The 17,662-nt window shown below is 41.6% G+C and overlaps 1 protein-coding gene across 1 annotated transcript; it reads right to left on the reverse strand.

The window, feature by feature from the left end:
- Nucleotides 1–897: 897 nt before the first annotated feature.
- Nucleotides 898–16,397, reverse strand: MMAA (methylmalonic aciduria (cobalamin deficiency) cblA type). The gene is made up of 6 exons (XM_018552984.1): nucleotides 15,959–16,397; nucleotides 13,834–13,956; nucleotides 10,384–10,554; nucleotides 7,994–8,079; nucleotides 3,634–3,783; nucleotides 898–1,185 (listed from the first exon to the last, which is right to left on the reverse strand). The coding sequence occupies exons 1-6, from the start codon at nucleotides 16,362–16,364 to the stop codon at nucleotides 898–900; spliced, it is 1,224 nt and encodes a 407-aa protein (XP_018408486.1). The 5' UTR covers nucleotides 16,365–16,397.
- Between the last annotated feature and the right edge of the window lie 1,265 nt (nucleotides 16,398–17,662).

Here is a 17,662-nt window from a genome sequence, read left to right on the forward strand (position 1 = left end):
GAAAGAGAAATGTTGATTGGTTACTATGGGCAACTGCTCCAGATTCTGTCGGCTCCAATTTTGATAAATTCCCATCGCAGTGTGTACCAAATTTGTAAAATAGTCTGTGTATATACACTAAACAGATATACAAAATCAGGTTTAAAACTTAGAAACAAATAAAATATATAAGTACATATCGACTTAGGGCCCATTCACACCTCATCCAAGTCATCTCCAGACCAGACTAGGTTGTTTCCAGACCCAAAATGCATCCCTGTGCTATTTCTGGCCTCTGTTCCCACCACCGCAGTCCAGACCAGACCAGAAAAATACTACATATCTAATTTTGTCTGATCTGGAATGCACTGGAATTGCGGACAGGTTCGCACCATTTTCCGGACCAGCTCTGGACCGGAAAATGGTGTGAAGCTGCCCTTAGTGTTGATGAAACGAACCAGCACACAATTTAGTGTCATGTACAGAAAACATCAACTACCTTCTTTACTACCTTTCGAGCCTTGACAAATGGAAAGCATGTAGTATAATAAATTATTTTATTCCACCAGACAATGTCCATTTTACATCCAATTTTGTCCGCTTAAAACCAATATTAAAACATTTACAAAAAAGAACGACCCTGTGTACAGCAAAGTACCGAGCAGAGGTGCACTGGGTTGGAACAAGTCATCAACAGACTTGGACTGTGGTCCTGGGAAATCCTGCATATGGTTCCTACTTCTGATAAACGTTTGTTGTACTTTTAAATGATTACAGATAGGATTTATGATGTACAAAGGTTTGCTTTGTTGCATATGCAGTAAGACAAAGTTTGCATGCTGCAAAAGGTGAATTAGGATAATATGTACAAACCAATCCTACGTATATACAGTATGTGATCATAATCTGGGTAATATTTCAACTGCTTTCAGAGAAAGCCTTTAGCAACGTATCTGCTGCCAGACTGGGCGACAGGACACCAATGAGGACCTGACCTTCCAGAAGAGGCAGCTTATCTTTAACAGCAGGATGGTTCTTAAAATGTAAGAGAACGTTCTCCTGAATCAAGTTCCACATCCACACCTTCTGCTGAGTCTTGCGCCTGGCTAACAGCTCTGTGCTTTCCAGCATTGTGCTCTGAAAGTCTGTCATTTTCTTCCACAGTTCTGGGATGCCTTCTCCAGTCCTAGCAGAGATGCGAACAACCTGGAGTAGAAATGGAGACTAAATAGTAATATTGTCTCCTAAACAGCTAAATCGTGTGATACATGGACATACAGTACTGAGCACACTGTAATACAAAGTACAGTAGCCCTTAACAACCAATCGGCAATCATCCTGACTGCCTAAGAAGTGGAACTGAACTCAACTGAAGATTTTCTATGTTATTGGGAACATTTAGAAATGTAAATTGCACCTGCGCAGTAGCCTAAAACATTTACATTTTGTCTGGAATTCACTTTGTGGTATATAAAAGAATCCAGGCACTCTTGTGCCTAAAGTCTAATAGCTGTGTATCTGCTGTGTGAGATCCAAGGCACTGCTGCCTCAGACTGTTAGCCTCAGAAGATTTGGTGATGTCTACTATACTGCTCACTTTTGTCCTTGCTGGACACGATGACACGAGGAGGGGACCCTTGCAGACCTTGAAACAGGTTCGCTATATTAATCATTTAAGAAAAACCTATTCTGGTGCCTTTACTGTTTCTTACCTATCAGTATCCCTCATTCCTGGGGGTGGTCTAGAAAATGTGAGAACCCTCTCCAAAAGCGAGTCAGCTTGATCAATGAAATGGCCAATCACAACACAGGATATTAATAATAGGAGATCTGTATCCCAAAGCCTCCACACAGAGACACAGTACAGAACAAGTCATTGTGAATCAGTAATGGGGAAAATAACAGCTGCAGGGAGACCACAGACAATGCTGGTGCCTAGTGCTTTGCCCTCTGCCTGCCTGGTTTTGGACACAGCGTCCAGAGTTAAGTTGTCCTCCTACACTCCTAATTACTCCTACACTGCCTAGTAAAGTTTTCTTGGAACCAAGCTTGCTATGTTACACCAACACAAGGTGTTTTTCTAAACAAAATGTAAAAATAAGAATAAAAAGGAGAGCAGTAATGCCATCTCCAAAACACACTATTATTGTTACATAGGATATAAACCATTTTACATCATATTACCATTGAGGGCTTGGTAAATCTGAGATGTCCTTGAGTGATTCATAACAGTGGTCTCCAAACCTTAAATTTGACTCCCCTTGGGCCCCTATTCCTTCTACTAACACCAACAATGGGGCATGCTTTTTTCCCACTGACACCTGCAAGGAGACACAATTTCTCCCACTGACACCATTAATAGGGTACTTTAACAATATTGTTGCCAAAATGACTTTCCCATCAAAAGGAGAGACAACATTTATACAAAATGTTAATAACAGACTGACACCACTCCACCCCCACTCCTTCAACCTCTGCAGCAATGCTGGCAGCACTCATACGTCTATTTCCCAAAGATATGACGCTGGGCGTGCACTCAGCTACTTTGGTTGACAATGGCGAGGCCTGTTCTGAGTGGAACCTGTCCTGTTAAACTGCTGTATGGTCTTGGCCATCGTGCTGCAGCTCAGTTTCAGGGTCTTGGCAGGAGACCTCGTAACTCTAACGAGTCTTATGACAACGGGGAGGGAAAATGGCTAATTGGGCTCAATTTGGACATTTTCACTTAGGGGTGTACTTTTATTTTGACATTAATGGCTGTGTGTGTAGTTATTTTGAGGGGACAGCAAATGTACACTGATATACAAGCTGTACACTCACTACTTTACATTGTAGCAAAGTGTCATTTCTTCCGTGTCGTCACATGAAATTATATAAGAAAATATTTACAAAAATGTGAGGGGTGCACTCACTTCTGTGAGATAATGTATAGATGGCTGCAACTCTTATATAAATTACCTGCAAGCAAAATACCTCCTAACCTCTGTATATGTCTCATCAGCAGCCACAGACAGCAGGTTGGTTCGCTAAATATAAAGGGATTCCATAAACTTTCCCTTAACTATGCAATACAAACCAAACAAAAGTGTTATTTCACTTTTAGTTATAGGTTTTTTAGGTAGTTTTGTAGGTTTCCACTCCCCCGATACATACTCCTGACAAAACAAATTAAACATCCAGCAGGAAGAGTGAGATCTCCTCAATGGCAGCAGCTGATGAAGGAACACAAGGAAAGGGATCAAAAGGTAAGGTAACTTTAATGTTGTCACAAAGGAACAGGCAGGTCTACTTTTGTAGGTTTCCACTCCTCCCATAGGGAAGAACAGGCTGCTGTGCGCAATCAGATGCAGCACCTGCCCCTTTCGGGATTGGGCCCTTTTACGGACAGCACGCCCGTCTGAATGAGCCCTAAGGGTTCACAAACGTCTTCTTACTGCTGTATATCAATTAGCAGATTCTAAATGAAAGAAAAGCAGGAAAAGCCTTTTCTTCTTACTGCAATCTTAGGGATTGTCGACCTGAACTCTTTCACCCTTTTGGGAAACTAACACTTTTGCCCTAACACTGCTCATTTGCTCATGGCATAAAGCCTTTCATTTTCAATAAATACCAGTGTTAAACACATTGTTATTTGTCTTCCGCAAGTTTACTTACCTGAGGCTTCCAAATTTTAGAACGTTTTCTTAGCAATTTCAAAGCACTAACATACTCGGCTTGAATCTTTCTTGCTGGTATAAGTAAATTCCCATCAGCCTTGGTTATGACGACTAGGTCTGCCATTTCAATGATGCCCCTTTTGATGCCCTGCAGTGACAGAAAACATTGTTTACTTACTGAATAGTGTGACTGCTACCATAAGATGATAGGAGATACCAGACGAGTGTTTATTACTCACACGCACCCATGAGAACGCAGCTTTGTAAGAAAAGAATAATCAAGAAAATGGTATTTTAATCAAATGCCTGTCTGTATATATACAATGACACATAAAATGACAGGTATTCTTTAATAATTCTGGTAATGCATTAAGATGATTATTATATTCTGAAGGCAAAATGCATCATCAGTGGTGATTAAGTGCAACTGAAGCCCATTTAAAAAAAATATTTTGGATGGAGTAGAGAGGAATTAAAACATGTCAGGTTTCTACTGGTGCCTGTGAACCAATTAGGAAGATTCATCTCAATTGTCCTGGAGACTGTTATCACTACAGTGAAGACAAATCTCCCCAATGGAACACAGATGGCAAAAAAAAGGGGTTCATTTTTTACTTCAGTTCTACTTTAAACTTAACATTTCCATTTTAAAAATGTAAAAATCAGATTTAAAAGGAGATCTATGAGGCGAGTGATTTCCACTCATCCTCATAGTTCTAGCCGACCTGTGACAATGAGACTGTCACAGGTCGGCTCTATCAATCGAGAAGTGAGCAGAAACATGCACTTCTCGATCATCTCCCTGCAGTGAGCGGTAGCTGTCAGCCACCGCTCCCTGCAGGGCTTCCCCCTCCCCTCCTTGATCCTCCAACGCTGAGTGGAAGAACGAACAGAGGAGGGGGCAGGCACAGCTGGCTCAGCCTCTAGATAGACAGAGCCAGACAGAGACAGCTGTCACTCACGCAGCTGGGTGGATCCAGACAGTATTGTCGGGATCCGTGCCGGCTTTGGCCCTCTCAGTATATCGCGGGCAATAGCTCGCTGTATACTGAGCTTTAGGTCACAGGAGGAGGTTAGTATATGTACTCCCGTGACCCTAAAGAGAACTATGGGGAAAAACACTTACCCCATAGTTCTCTTTTAACTGAAAGTGGACCTAGGCTCAGGCAAACTTATATTTCAAACAATGCAAAACAAGTTAGTTGTAAATGCCGGAACACTGACAGTAGGCATTCTGCAGGTTGCTCTTTTGCTTAGAAATACTTTGTCATCCATTCCACATCACTGTAAAAAGCACACAGGTTGCTATGTTCGTTGAGGCATAAGCTATTGTTTGACAGATATAACTTTTCTAGACCTGGCCCTCTAATTAGGCCATCCATTTAAAAGGGGAACTCCGGGCAGAAAAAATCTTAACCCTTGCGGTAGGACTATGCCTGCACTGCAAGGGTTAAGTGCTCATTTTTATCTAGGACAAAAATAACAAAGATATACTCACCTGAACCTTGGTCCTGTCTGGCTTCTAGACCGGGTTCCTGGAGCAGTAAGCAGTAAAATGAGCTCCACCTTACACTGAAAACCAATGCAAAGGGTTAATTTTCCATTAAACACCAATGCAAGGGATCACTTGTACACTGGCCACTAATGTAAAAGGACACCATCAATTTTACAGCCTGGGGTTCTATTCTATTACCATTATTCACTTCCAGAGTATTACTGAAAATCATTTTGTTGTTTTCAGGGCGTGGAGAGGTAAAGAAGTTGGGGGTTTGGATGTAAAAAAAAAAAAAAATGATCTGCCCCGAGTGTCAAAAACACTATGTACACCATATTCTTCATTCTATGTAAAACTTTCTACAACTTAGTGATCGTGCTATAAACTGTTGATGTAATTTTTAGCTAGGGTACCTGGAGACCTGAAAATTATTTTAAAGGAGAACTGTGGGGTTAAGACTTTTCCCCATAGTTCTCCTTAGGGTGACGGGAGAACACAAACTAGCGTCCTCCCGTCACCCTAGGCTCAGTATACCGCAAGCTGTAGCTCGCGGTATACTGAGACGCCGCAGCTGAAGCGGATCCCGACGATTGTGCCTGGATCCGCCCAGCTGCGTGACTGACAGCTGGCTCTGCCTATCTAGAGGTAGAGCCAGCTGTACCCACCCCCTCCCCCGTCCGTTCCCCCAGTCAGCGCTGGCGGATCGTAGCGGGGAGGGGGGGAATCCAGCCCCTCCCCTGTCACGGCAGAGAGCCGTGACAGGATCGAGAGGTGAGCGAACCTGGTATGTGTTCGCTCACCTCCCGATCTACTGAGCCGACCTGTGACAGTCTCATTGTCACAGGTCGGCTAGAACTATGAGGTGAGTGAAAAGCACTCACCTCATAGTTCTCCTTTAAGGGTTAAAAAGGTTGAGAAAGCCTAGTATAAAAAATCCTGCACCAGGTTCTTGCCTAAGCATTTTTGTGTGACGGATTCAAATTAAAAAAATTCTTGGTTCAGTGCTACAAGTGCACTGTGATAAATGGAATCGCATTTGAAAATTGCTGCACGGGTTTTAATGCGGTTAAATGCAAACAAAATACCCTCCTCTATAGAAGAGACATGTAAAAACACAACACAACCCAATCCGACTGTGGCACACTTAACATTGCATATTAAAAAAACATGGCTTTTTAGGTGTGAGCGGACCCTATAGGCAGTGACAGGAAATGGGGACATACATCCCATGAATGTATGGTCTCTTTGTGCTATACATACAAATACCACCAACACCTGTTTCCAATCTGACTCACACATTTAACTCCTCTGTGACTAACAGAAAAAACAGAAAGACTTTAGATAATCCCCATGAAGGTCTGAAGCAAAAAAAAAGAGTATGATTTGCATACTCGTTTGTACCGTGATTGTAACTTAAAGTGATTTAAAAGATCAGTTCCCAACTAATGCCACATAAAACTTCCTGTGCACTACAGGAAGCGGACAGAGGTGAACGCTAATGTAAATTACAAGCCATTGAATCTAACTCACATGGAACATAAATGATTGCTCCCATATGGCCAGCTTTCTTGAGCAAAAGCAGCTGATTTACATTCATTGGCTAACTGGGTGGATAAATATTTAAAGAAGAGACAAAGCAGACGGGGAATTTATAGGATCCGATAGAGATTCATAGAGCAGAAGCCACTGCTGTAGAATATTTTATAGTGTAATATAAAGCACACCATACACATCGTGTTCCCCATGTTTGTTATAGTTTGGTTTTAAAGGGCCAGTAAATCTAAAGCATAGTAATCTATGCGATTGTGCGAGCGTACGCCGCTGTACGCTCACCCGAACTGCACATCCGTGCGGGTGTGTGTGCTCGGACGCAGACAGGATCCATCCTGTCTGCATACGAGTACGGACACCCGCACGGATTTGCAGTTCGGGGGAGTGTACGGCCGCGTACTCCCATAGAGAAGAACAGGCTGCTACGTACAATTACACGCAGCACCTGTCCTTCCCTGAAGGCCCGATACGGCCGTGCATGCCGCACAGATCTGAACGGGGCGGCTCTTAGTAGTGTGAATGAGGCCTAACGCTGGGCTCACACTTTGTTGTGGCAATGTGCACACTACCACGAAAAATGAAAACATACATTATGCCTTTATGCAACGTTAAAGCAGAACTCCAGGCACAAATGCAAGTGCTATTAATTAAATGCTCGCTTTTGGCTGTGATATTGCTCCCTCCAGCCTGTCTCCTTCTACGATGCAGTGATGGATTGTCTCTCAGTGTCCCCATGTTCTGTACACACTGTATAGTACACGATGATTCAGGGACCTTAGACCACTGCAGTGGAGGGGGAGCGGGGTATACACGTTTCTATTTTTTTTGTTCCACCTGCGGGCTGAGCAAAAATATAGAACAGATTCCTCCATCAATGCTGATGAGCGTTGGACGAATCCCCTGCATTGCATTTTGACGGTCAGAATACCTGAACAGAGCTAGTAGCCGATTGGCTGCTAGCTCTATTTGGCTGCAAATTTTCTAACTGGCTCCTTCGATCAGTTAATTGAGGGATGCTGGGTGGAAGGATGTTGACAGTGGCACCCACTGGGGAAATATCGGCCGGTTCAGCAGGAACCGGTTGAAATTCATTCCGTGTATACTTTACTTAAGAGCCCCACTGCAAGGGTTAATCAAATTTGTGTCCGGAGTTCTGCTTTAACACACATACAACATACCAAACCTCAAAAGTGAAAATCCAGCATAAACATTTTATTACAAATGAAGCCATCCTCAGGTTTCAGGTTTATTGGTAAAATGTCATATTATCAATATTCAGTACAGAAATGGTAAATTGGAAGGAAAAATATACCTGCAGTTCATCACCTCCTGCTGGTGGCAGCAACAGCACAAACATGTCAACCATGTCCGCCACTGCAAATTCAGACTGTCCTACACCTGCACAAGGACAAAGGGAATGCTGGGTTACACTGCTTAGGAAAGATCCTTCTTCAGGGTCTACAGGCACTCTGACAATCTTGAAGTATAATTAAACCCTCCACTTTTTTTTGCATATATTATATATATATATAATATATATAGTTACATAGTTACATAGTATTTGAGGTTGAATAAAGACATTAGTCCATCAAGTCCAACCTATTAGGATCTCATTCTAGGAGTACCCGTACCCCCGTACCCCTGTATAGGCATATATATATATATAGCTAGCAAGCAGTAGATATATGCAAAAAGAAAAATAAATAAATAAAAAAACCCTTTGAAAAGGGTTAATACTTCTTACCTGTGTCTTCCCCGCGCGCTCCCGTCCGAAAATCTGAAATTTCTCGGGCGGCCGCAAAGCATCTTGGGGCGGGCGGCGGTCGACAGTTCGGATTTTCGGTCGGGAGACGGGGAGAGACACAAGGTAAGTGTATGGACGCGTGCACTCGCATGCAGACACCGTGGGACAGTAAGTGCCAGCAAGGACAGAGGGGTCAGCGCTGGATTGGAGAACGATCCGACCGATCTGGAAGAAGATCGGATTAAGAGACATCATTTAAGTGCTAACATTAACATTGGGGGGGAGGGAAAAAAAAACCGTATCCTTTAATGTCAGTTTAACCAGTTGACATCCGCGGTGTTAAACCCCCTTCCCATCCCGGCCATTTTTCAGTATTCAGCGCTACGGTACTTTAACTGACATTTATTCCGTCATGCAGCAATGTACTGAAATGAATTTTATACCCTTTTTTGGGGACAGATAGAGCTTTCTTTTGGTGGTATTTATTCACCACTGGGGGTTTTATTTTTTTACTATATTAAGGAAAAATTACCGAAATTTAAAAAAAAAAACAGTTTCCCCTATATTAAATGATAAAACATTACAAGCACATATAGGCGATCGGCGGGCTATGGACCCGCTGATCGCCTATATGTGAAACACCCGGTAACGGGTGTGTGCATTGATCGGGTCTTTTCTGCCCGTGCGTGCCCGCTAGGGGGCGCGCGCGAGCAGAAAAAAATTGCCGTCTGGAGACGGCAACCCGCAGATGCAGCAGTGCCGTCCGTCCGTTTTTTTACTACGGGCGGACGCCAAGAGGTTAAGCCACGGATGGACAAATCCCAGGAGCCAGATCACCAAAGTGCCTTAAAAATGACAGCTGGCTCCTAACGTATGCATGTACGGTAGCTTCGGCTACATACAGTATACCACGCTGAGCCAATCACGGCGAGCGATGTATTCTATTAATTAATACAAAGCCTTCTTGGATTGGCAGAGGTTGTGTACACAAACAATACTTTTTACTCTATCTTTTAATACAAAATATTTGGGTTTAATAAACAATTGTGCTAATATCACGTGGAAAAAAAATTGCAACTAGCACTGATTTATTCTCCAAGGTCTCTTTCAGAAATTATATAATGTTGTGTAGGTTTAAAGTAATTTTCAGGCCTAAAATGTGCATTTTAACATGAGTGCAAAAAAAGGAAAAAATGTCTCAGACAGCAAAAGAGTCTGGCAGAAAAAAAAAGCCCATCAACTACTTGTTAAGGATATGTTAATGTTGGAATGTCCATAGCCCTCCCTCAAGTTAATGGTAAAGAAGTCACAACCCTTGTTCTGGCTGGGGTTGTGCTGTAATAGAGCTGTTCTGGGCAATCTCTGCTTATATTACCAGACTATGACAATACCACAGCAAATTCAGTTTAAAGCCCAACTAATCCTTTATATTAAATGATCTAATTCAATTTTAGGTTCAATGTTTCCATTAGAAAGAAGCCACAGCCTGAGTAGAATAGCCTGTCCCCTGCCAGCATTCTGCAGAGAAGGACCTTTGCTCTCTGTGTGTAAGCAGTAGTCTCTCTGCAGAGAACCAACATTGTACATGCTGAGTGAGAGCCTCTCAGCAGGGGGCATGACATTTGCTGATTTTAGAGCTCTAGCTCTGACTCAGGAATCAGCATGTTGGACTTCTGCAGTGAGACTAATGTTTCCCCACACAGAGCAAGGATCCTTCTCTGCATCATGCAGTAGACTTTTCTACTCAAGTTTGGGTTGCTTTGTTAACAAAAACAGTAAGGCTTTGCACGCTTTTTGTTTTGATGCACCTAGAACGTATTCATCTGATTAAGACTGAAAAGTTCAGTTGGGCTTAACCAGGAATAGGAGGTTGTTACAAATCTTCTAGAATAAGTTAGCCAGACATCACCTAATTTAGCGGTGATCTCTACTAAAGATAATAAAACAAGTATTCTTACCTACAGTCTCCACAAGTACAATATTATAACCACTACTTTCACAGAGTAAAATAGCTTCATTAGTTGTCCTTGTGACCCCTCCCAGTGTCCCCCTGGTGGGAGAAGGTCGAATGTAAGCATTCATATCTCTAGAAAGCTCTGTCATTCGTGTTTTATCTCCAAGAAGAGAGCCTGAAATTAGGAAGGAAAACACATCAGAACTTAAAGTTACAGTAAACTTAATCCAAATGGAAATATTGATGGCCATTTGGAAATAATCTCAAAAAGGAACATCATACAAAATGCTGACACTGGTTTACAAATCCTGTTAAAATATTGTGTAGTGATCAATGGCAACAATGTAATATGTTTAATAATATTAAATTAAATATATTTAATAACAGGTTTGCAGGTTCTGCAATAGAATTCATTCTTCAGAAGTATGACATATCAGACTGGCAAACAGTGAAGAACACCCCAAAGCAATACGTACATGTAAAATGGCAAACAAAATCCAACCTTGCACAGCTTTAGAAAAGAAAACCCCTTTTTTGTCAAAATAGATTGAAAATGTATTTCCACTTTTGCGGTCAAATTTGACTATATCTTTGTTATGTGTTTCCATTCACACAGTGTAAAAAAAAAATATATTTTTCAAAAATATTTCTTACATTTTTGATGTTTTGTTGCAGCAGCTAAATGGCTGAATCCAGGCTTTTCTGAGCACCTTCACAGTGATATGTCCTTATAGAAAGACTTAGGACTGACATTTGTGGATTGTGTTTCTTTCATTAACATATACTGCAGAAGGGTCACAACATATAATGCTAGGCAGTGGCGTAACAATCACCATAGCGACCCAGGAGGCCGCTATGGGGCCCCGGCCAGGACATCCTTATGATGCCATGCAGGCCGCCTGGGTCGCTATGGCATTTCAGGCTGCTGGTTGTCACTGGCGGCTGTAAGGAGAAACACGCAGCCTTTTACATATGCAGCGGCGCGTACCTCCTCACAGTTGCTGAGTCGATGACAACGTGCAGCTTCGGGGGATGTGGCTGGGACCATTGTCGTGGCGATGGAGGAGGCGGTATCCAGTGATCGAGTAGGCAGGTCTTAGCGATATGGAGGCGGGCCCGGGAATTGAGGAGGTGGGGCCCAGTGACGGAGGAGGAGGTGCCCGCAATTGATCACGGTGGAGAAGGAGGCGGACAGAGGATCGGCCAGACAGGTAAGAGGGCTTGACCGCCCACCTGAGACCCTCCAGAGCTCACCATAGAGAGTCTATGGTGGGTTTTGCAGGGTCACCCTCAGGTGGACTTATCTAGAAATCACAGGGCCCCATACAAGATTTTGCTATGGGGCCCTGTGATTTCTAGTTACGCCCCTGATGCTAGGGATGTAATCCTTTAACCCTTTGTTAGGACAGCCAGTGTTCAAATCTACTTTACAATTTATAATAAAATGAGCCAGCATAGTACAGAGAGGGATAACAAACCCTTCACCCCTCCTCACATTACAAAGAAGGAGAAGTAGAAATGTTAACCCTTATACTTGTTGGTGTACAAGTGGATTGCTATAATTTGTGCAATATATTGACCCACTACTTCTATCAATTATGAGGCATACGCCTCATAATTGGTTGATTGTTTTTTTTTCTTTGTGTTGACCTGTTTTTTTCTTAAATGCAAAATTCAATAACAATAGCATTTTTTAAGCTTATTATTATGTGAATGGGAAAATGTAACAAGTCTAAAATAAGTGCGGTCCCAATTTGGCTACGAAAGTGGATACTACAAAGTACTTATTTCCCAGTTTTTGAAAAAAAATATTTAATAAACACTACAAATCTCGATGATCTTGGATCTCAAGGTCTAGAATTTCTCAATATGGTAACTAAACACACCTTTTGGAATGTCGATATTCTCCTTGAGCATAAAACTTACACCAAATGATCACCAAACATGTTATCCACCACACACAGCTGTTGTTCTGTATATTACTATACAAGACACTGCCATTCATGACTTGATTGTAATTAGTCTCTCCAAATATATTCTATGCACTTGTGTGTAATCTGCATCCAACTTTCCTCAAATGTAATTTACATCCTTTACTTTACATGTATGTTAATGCTTACCTGAACTAATGTCACTGCACTGCAACAGTCCACTGACTGTCTATCAAATAACATGTGCATCACAAAAAAGGGAATTCCATCCACAATCCCAGTTTAAAAAAGTTCATTAATATCTCAATACAAAAATCAGTCCAAATAGAAATAGCCACACATAACCAGAAAGAAGAAACACGACCGAAAACTGTTGTGACGACAACATATAACCAGTTTTGCTCCATTAAGGGTAGATCCCCGCTCGGCTCTACAACAAAGGGGAAACAGTGTTGTTCAGACCTATTGTCCAGACCTGAGCCCAAGAAGAGCAGCACTCTAATGGCTATTCACACGGTGGTCATCATCTGGTGGTGGAATGACTGGATTATTTGTGGCTATTTCTATTTGGACTGATTTTTGTATTGAGAACTTTTATACACTGGGGTTGTGGATGGAATTCCCTTTTTTTAATGCACATGTTGTTTGATAGAAAGTCACATTGGTTGTATTTATTTGTGTGGGTTGTTCACATTGTATATTATACTGTGTCATTATCTAGGATAGAGCGGCACATACATACTTGCATTTGAAATCTTAATAGGCTAATCTAGTACTATTAGTGCCTGCTGCTGAATACCATATGGGCGCAAGGTTACACTGTTTGTTGTTGTGATAATGTCCACAAACAGTTAAAGTGAACCTGTGTCCAGACTATGGACAATACAATTAATAATTTACATATTATTACCAAGTTAAAGAGCTTTAAAACATCCCTGACCTCTCTTGCTGCTTTTAGTATGAAGTTATTCGTTCTCAAAGAGCACAACAAAGTTTTTAAAGTCAGGTTTTAGTAGGTATTCAGAGCTGGCCATACACCTAAAGATTTATTTTGCTCACCTTTTAGGCTAAACTTAAAAAGTCTTAGAGATTCCTCCATCCACGCAGTTTATCCTCTGCTGGGCTACAGTATACTGGCAGCCGGCGCCCTTCGCTGTCAGAATACCTGAATAGCTCCAGCTGATGCCTGCCATAAGCTGCTCTCAGGGCCGGTTCACACCACAAACTCTGCGTTGCAGTGCGTTTAACCTCTGGAACGCACGCATGCCGGCTCCTTGTGTTCAGGGGCGTGGCAGTCCATTGAAGTCAATGGCACAGCAGCCACGCCCCCCACCTGGAACGCAGGCACATTAGATTACATGGGTTAGATGGTGGATGGGGGGATCCAGCCTTTTTTCTCATTTAAACCCGACAGATATATGGCCAGCTTTGGATAATTAGCCTATGCTATAGTATGAATATAATATACAATTTATTATAACATGCTTCTTTAAGGACTCAACAAATGCTTGGAAGCAACTTACCACCGCTTGTGCTAGAGGATGGGTCAACAGCTAAAACTGCAACTTTATGTCCCTCCTCAGTAAGCATTTTCCCAAAATATTCAATAAATGTTGATTTTCCAGCTCCTGGAGGACCAGATAGACCTATGTTGAGATTTTGTGGAAACAAAACCAACAGAAAACAATTAAACATGATATGCAATTGTAATTTAACCCCTTCATGACTGAGGCCCTTTTTTCAATTTTTGCACCCATGTTATATTCCACATTTTAGGCCTGAAAATGACGTAAAACCCCCCAACATTATATATTTTCTGAATGCCAAGACCCTATATCTGAAATACAGCATGGACCATTATTAGTTACCAATAAGGCAAGTAGCAAGACATCTGACTTATCATAAAAGGCAGGAAAAAAAATGACTTTAGTCTCACAATAATGTTTTATTTTTTGTATGGGTGTGTGTTTGCATAATTGGTGATCATGGAAAATCTGGTTGTTGATAAAAGCAGATGACTGTTTTCCTGTCTGTTTCCACCTCAATGGAGTCCATGCAGTAGTCTCCTGCTCCTATTGGCCCACACCTTCCCTCCTACTGCTCTATCCAATTATGTAATGCAAGCCCTACACTCCTGCTTCTTCACTAGTTATATATTATAGTCTCTCTGACTGCTCCTTACTATCCCAGCTACAGCAACATAAAGCCCAACTTTAGCCTTAAAAACTCAACTACCTGTTTACTCCCTTGCTACAAAGTTCCCTGCATTTACTTATTTAACAAAATTGTTAATGCTTTAAAAGATCCATCGAACATGGTCATAACATCTTCAGTCTTTCTGCTGGTCTCTGTGTTGGATTTTATGGAATGATTTCACATGAGACATGTTTGTTGTAGAACTACATTTTCCAGCATGCAATGAATAAAAACATTTATCGCTTCAGGCGGCTGGTAAACCCATGCAGCACGATAACACTACATCCTGTTGTCTGAAGGATTCACAGGAAGAGGTTGGATGACACGGGGCATTATCCAACCAAGAAGCAAGGCAGAGCCTACTCTGCCAACAGGAGAAGAGGACCACAGCTGTGTAGAGATGGGAAGTATTACATCCAAACTGTTTTTAAACATTATTCTCTTGCTAAGACTAAAGATTTAAGTAAAGGTTCATCTTACAGCTTGGTATCTAAATACTGAAAGAGCTGCTATGGAGACATAAGGGGGCTTGGGTCTAACGCTATCCACCTGGTGGATGAAAATCTTGTATGGTGGAGACATCCTTGTTGACCTTGACCTTATTGCACCATGTAGAGGGACCTTCAAGATCTTGGGAGAGAACTTGCATGTGGTCACGTAACGACTTGAGCAAAGTAGAAATGCTTTATATAAGCATCCCTTTTCTTTGTAGATTCTTCATTCATAATCCATACTGTCAGCGGAAATATTATGGATGTCACACAGAACCCTCATTAAGAAAGTATGGACATACTTCTGTCACTAATAGGGAAGGCATGCTAATGCTAGCAGTGCTAAGAACCAAATACTCTTGGGCCACAATGGTACGAATGGAATGTGAAGGAAACACATATGCAGGACCGAATGCCCCCCACCACCCACTTTTAGAGACAGATGATCAGAGACTGCAGACATTCTACAGAAGATGTCAGAGACTGAAGACATGCTACAGGGGATGGTCAGAGACTGCAGACACGCTACAGTAGACAGTCAGAGACTGCAAACATATTACAGGAGACGGTGAGAGACTGCAGTCAAACTATGTTAGAAAGTCAGAGACAACAAACATGCTAGAGTAAATGATCAGAGATTGCAGACATACTATTAGGAGATGAACAGAGACTGCAGACATTCACACACATGAGAATGCTAGAGATCAGTGTTATTACAGTGCATTTTAAAACAGTGCTCCCACTATTGGCTTATGGGTTCAAGGGATGCACAATATGTACCAAAGGGTCACATGTGGCCCTCAAACTGCAGGTTGGGCACCTGCGTTATTTAAAAAATCTGCCCCTTTGATTGTGTGTAGACATTTAGCTAGTAAACTTAGAATTCAAGCTTTCCTTCAAGTGAAAACAAAAAGTTGACATTAATGCATTGGACACTGTAAGCAGGAAATAAACCACTGACCTACTCTAAATGCTAGAGGTTTTCCATTATTTAAGTGCTCCTGTTCTCGGTGATGAGTTAGTACCTTCTGCAGCAGCACTTGAGCAATTTGCCTTTTCCTCATATGTGTAGATTCTATGAGTGTTATCGCTTCTGCCAAGCAAGCACGATGCCCTTTCACCAAACCCTCATAAATACTATTTAGCAGTCTTTCTTCTTTTTTTGCCAGAGGCTCTGCTTCTTGCTGGGTCAGGGCTGAGATGCACAAGTTCCTTTTGTTACTGGGCCTGGAGGCCATATTTCTTGATGTAAAAGAGTCATTTCTGTGCTTGTATATGGATGTGTGTAGCAGCGCAGCATTTCTATAAAAAGTGCTAGAAAGTGTCCATGCTACATTTCGTAGCTGGCAAATAGGAACTGTTTGCATGTTTCCAACCAAGATTGTCACCACATCAGATCACGAAGAAAAAGAACAAAAAAAACACTCTATGGGTTTCTTGATAGCTAAATAGGACTACTGATGTCTTCTTCAACCTTCAATAGGCAAAATGTTGTAAATGGTTTTCTAAAAAAAAAAAAAGAAAATACAAATTACTTTTACAGTGAAAAGCAGCCAGATTTTTAATTATCTAAAGTACACACTGGCCTATATTTAATATGATAAGAGCAAATGTTCATTACATAAAGGCCAAAGGAAATAAAAATGATATACAGTCCTGCCTAGCAGGATGAAATGTGAATTCTGCAGTAGAGAACACATTATGTGATACAATATAGTATAATGTAGGTTCTGTGTCAATGGGCTTGTGATGATGACATCAGTTTGAGACGCTTTTGGGATCATTCAGAATTTATTATCGAGTGTATATGACCTGCAGTTGTCGTCCTTTTGGCCTGCATTTCACTTGGGGGTTTTGCATTCCCACACAATTCCCCTTTGAAGCAAAGTCATCACAGGCCCAGACTGCAGTGCATCAAGTACTAGAAATCCTATTCAAACTGATAGAAGAAACACTGCATTTTCTAGAATACAATTCTATCATTGTTGTGCCTGTCAGTGTAGGGTATTATGACAAAGACACTGAGAGCAGCCTCGCACAGTTTTCATAACTGTGACTTTATAATTTTTCATAATTTGGTGACTTTATAATCAAAAACAATAATAAATCTTTATAACGTGATAAATGTCAATTCAAATTCATAATTCCTCCTTCGCATACAAACTCTAAAAAGTGCTGGTGCTTAGTGGTCCTCCCAGTGTTACACACAAAGCCCCCCGGGCAGTGCACACTCACCGCATATGCATCGCTTTTTACACTTTACATGTGACCTGAAGTAGGTATTGGATCCGACAGTTTTCAATAGACATGTGCGATTCGTTTCGTTCCGAATCGAAATTCGGAGGAATTTTCGTAAATTCGGACATTCGGATGTATCCGAATTCCGAATTACAGACATAACGTTCGTGCGAACGCTACCGAATTTCGTCCGAATCCGAATTCCGAATCCGAATTGACTTTCACACCCAAATCCCGAAAAACGAAATAACACAAATCCGAATTTAAAACGAAACGAATTTTTTGGCAGTACACATGTCTAATTTTCAACGTCTCCTCCCAGTTGTTTAGCGAATGTTGTTTCCCATATAATAAAGAAATCAAGAGGAGCTTCTCATAGTGCAGTATAGCTCAAACGTTTATTAGAAACAAAGTAAAAACTCACGTG

Source organism: Nanorana parkeri, unplaced genomic scaffold, assembly GCF_000935625.1.
Source record: "Nanorana parkeri isolate BGI_ZX_2015 unplaced genomic scaffold, ASM93562v1 scaffold104, whole genome shotgun sequence".
In the NCBI taxonomy this organism is placed as follows: Eukaryota; Metazoa; Chordata; class Amphibia; order Anura; family Dicroglossidae; genus Nanorana; species Nanorana parkeri.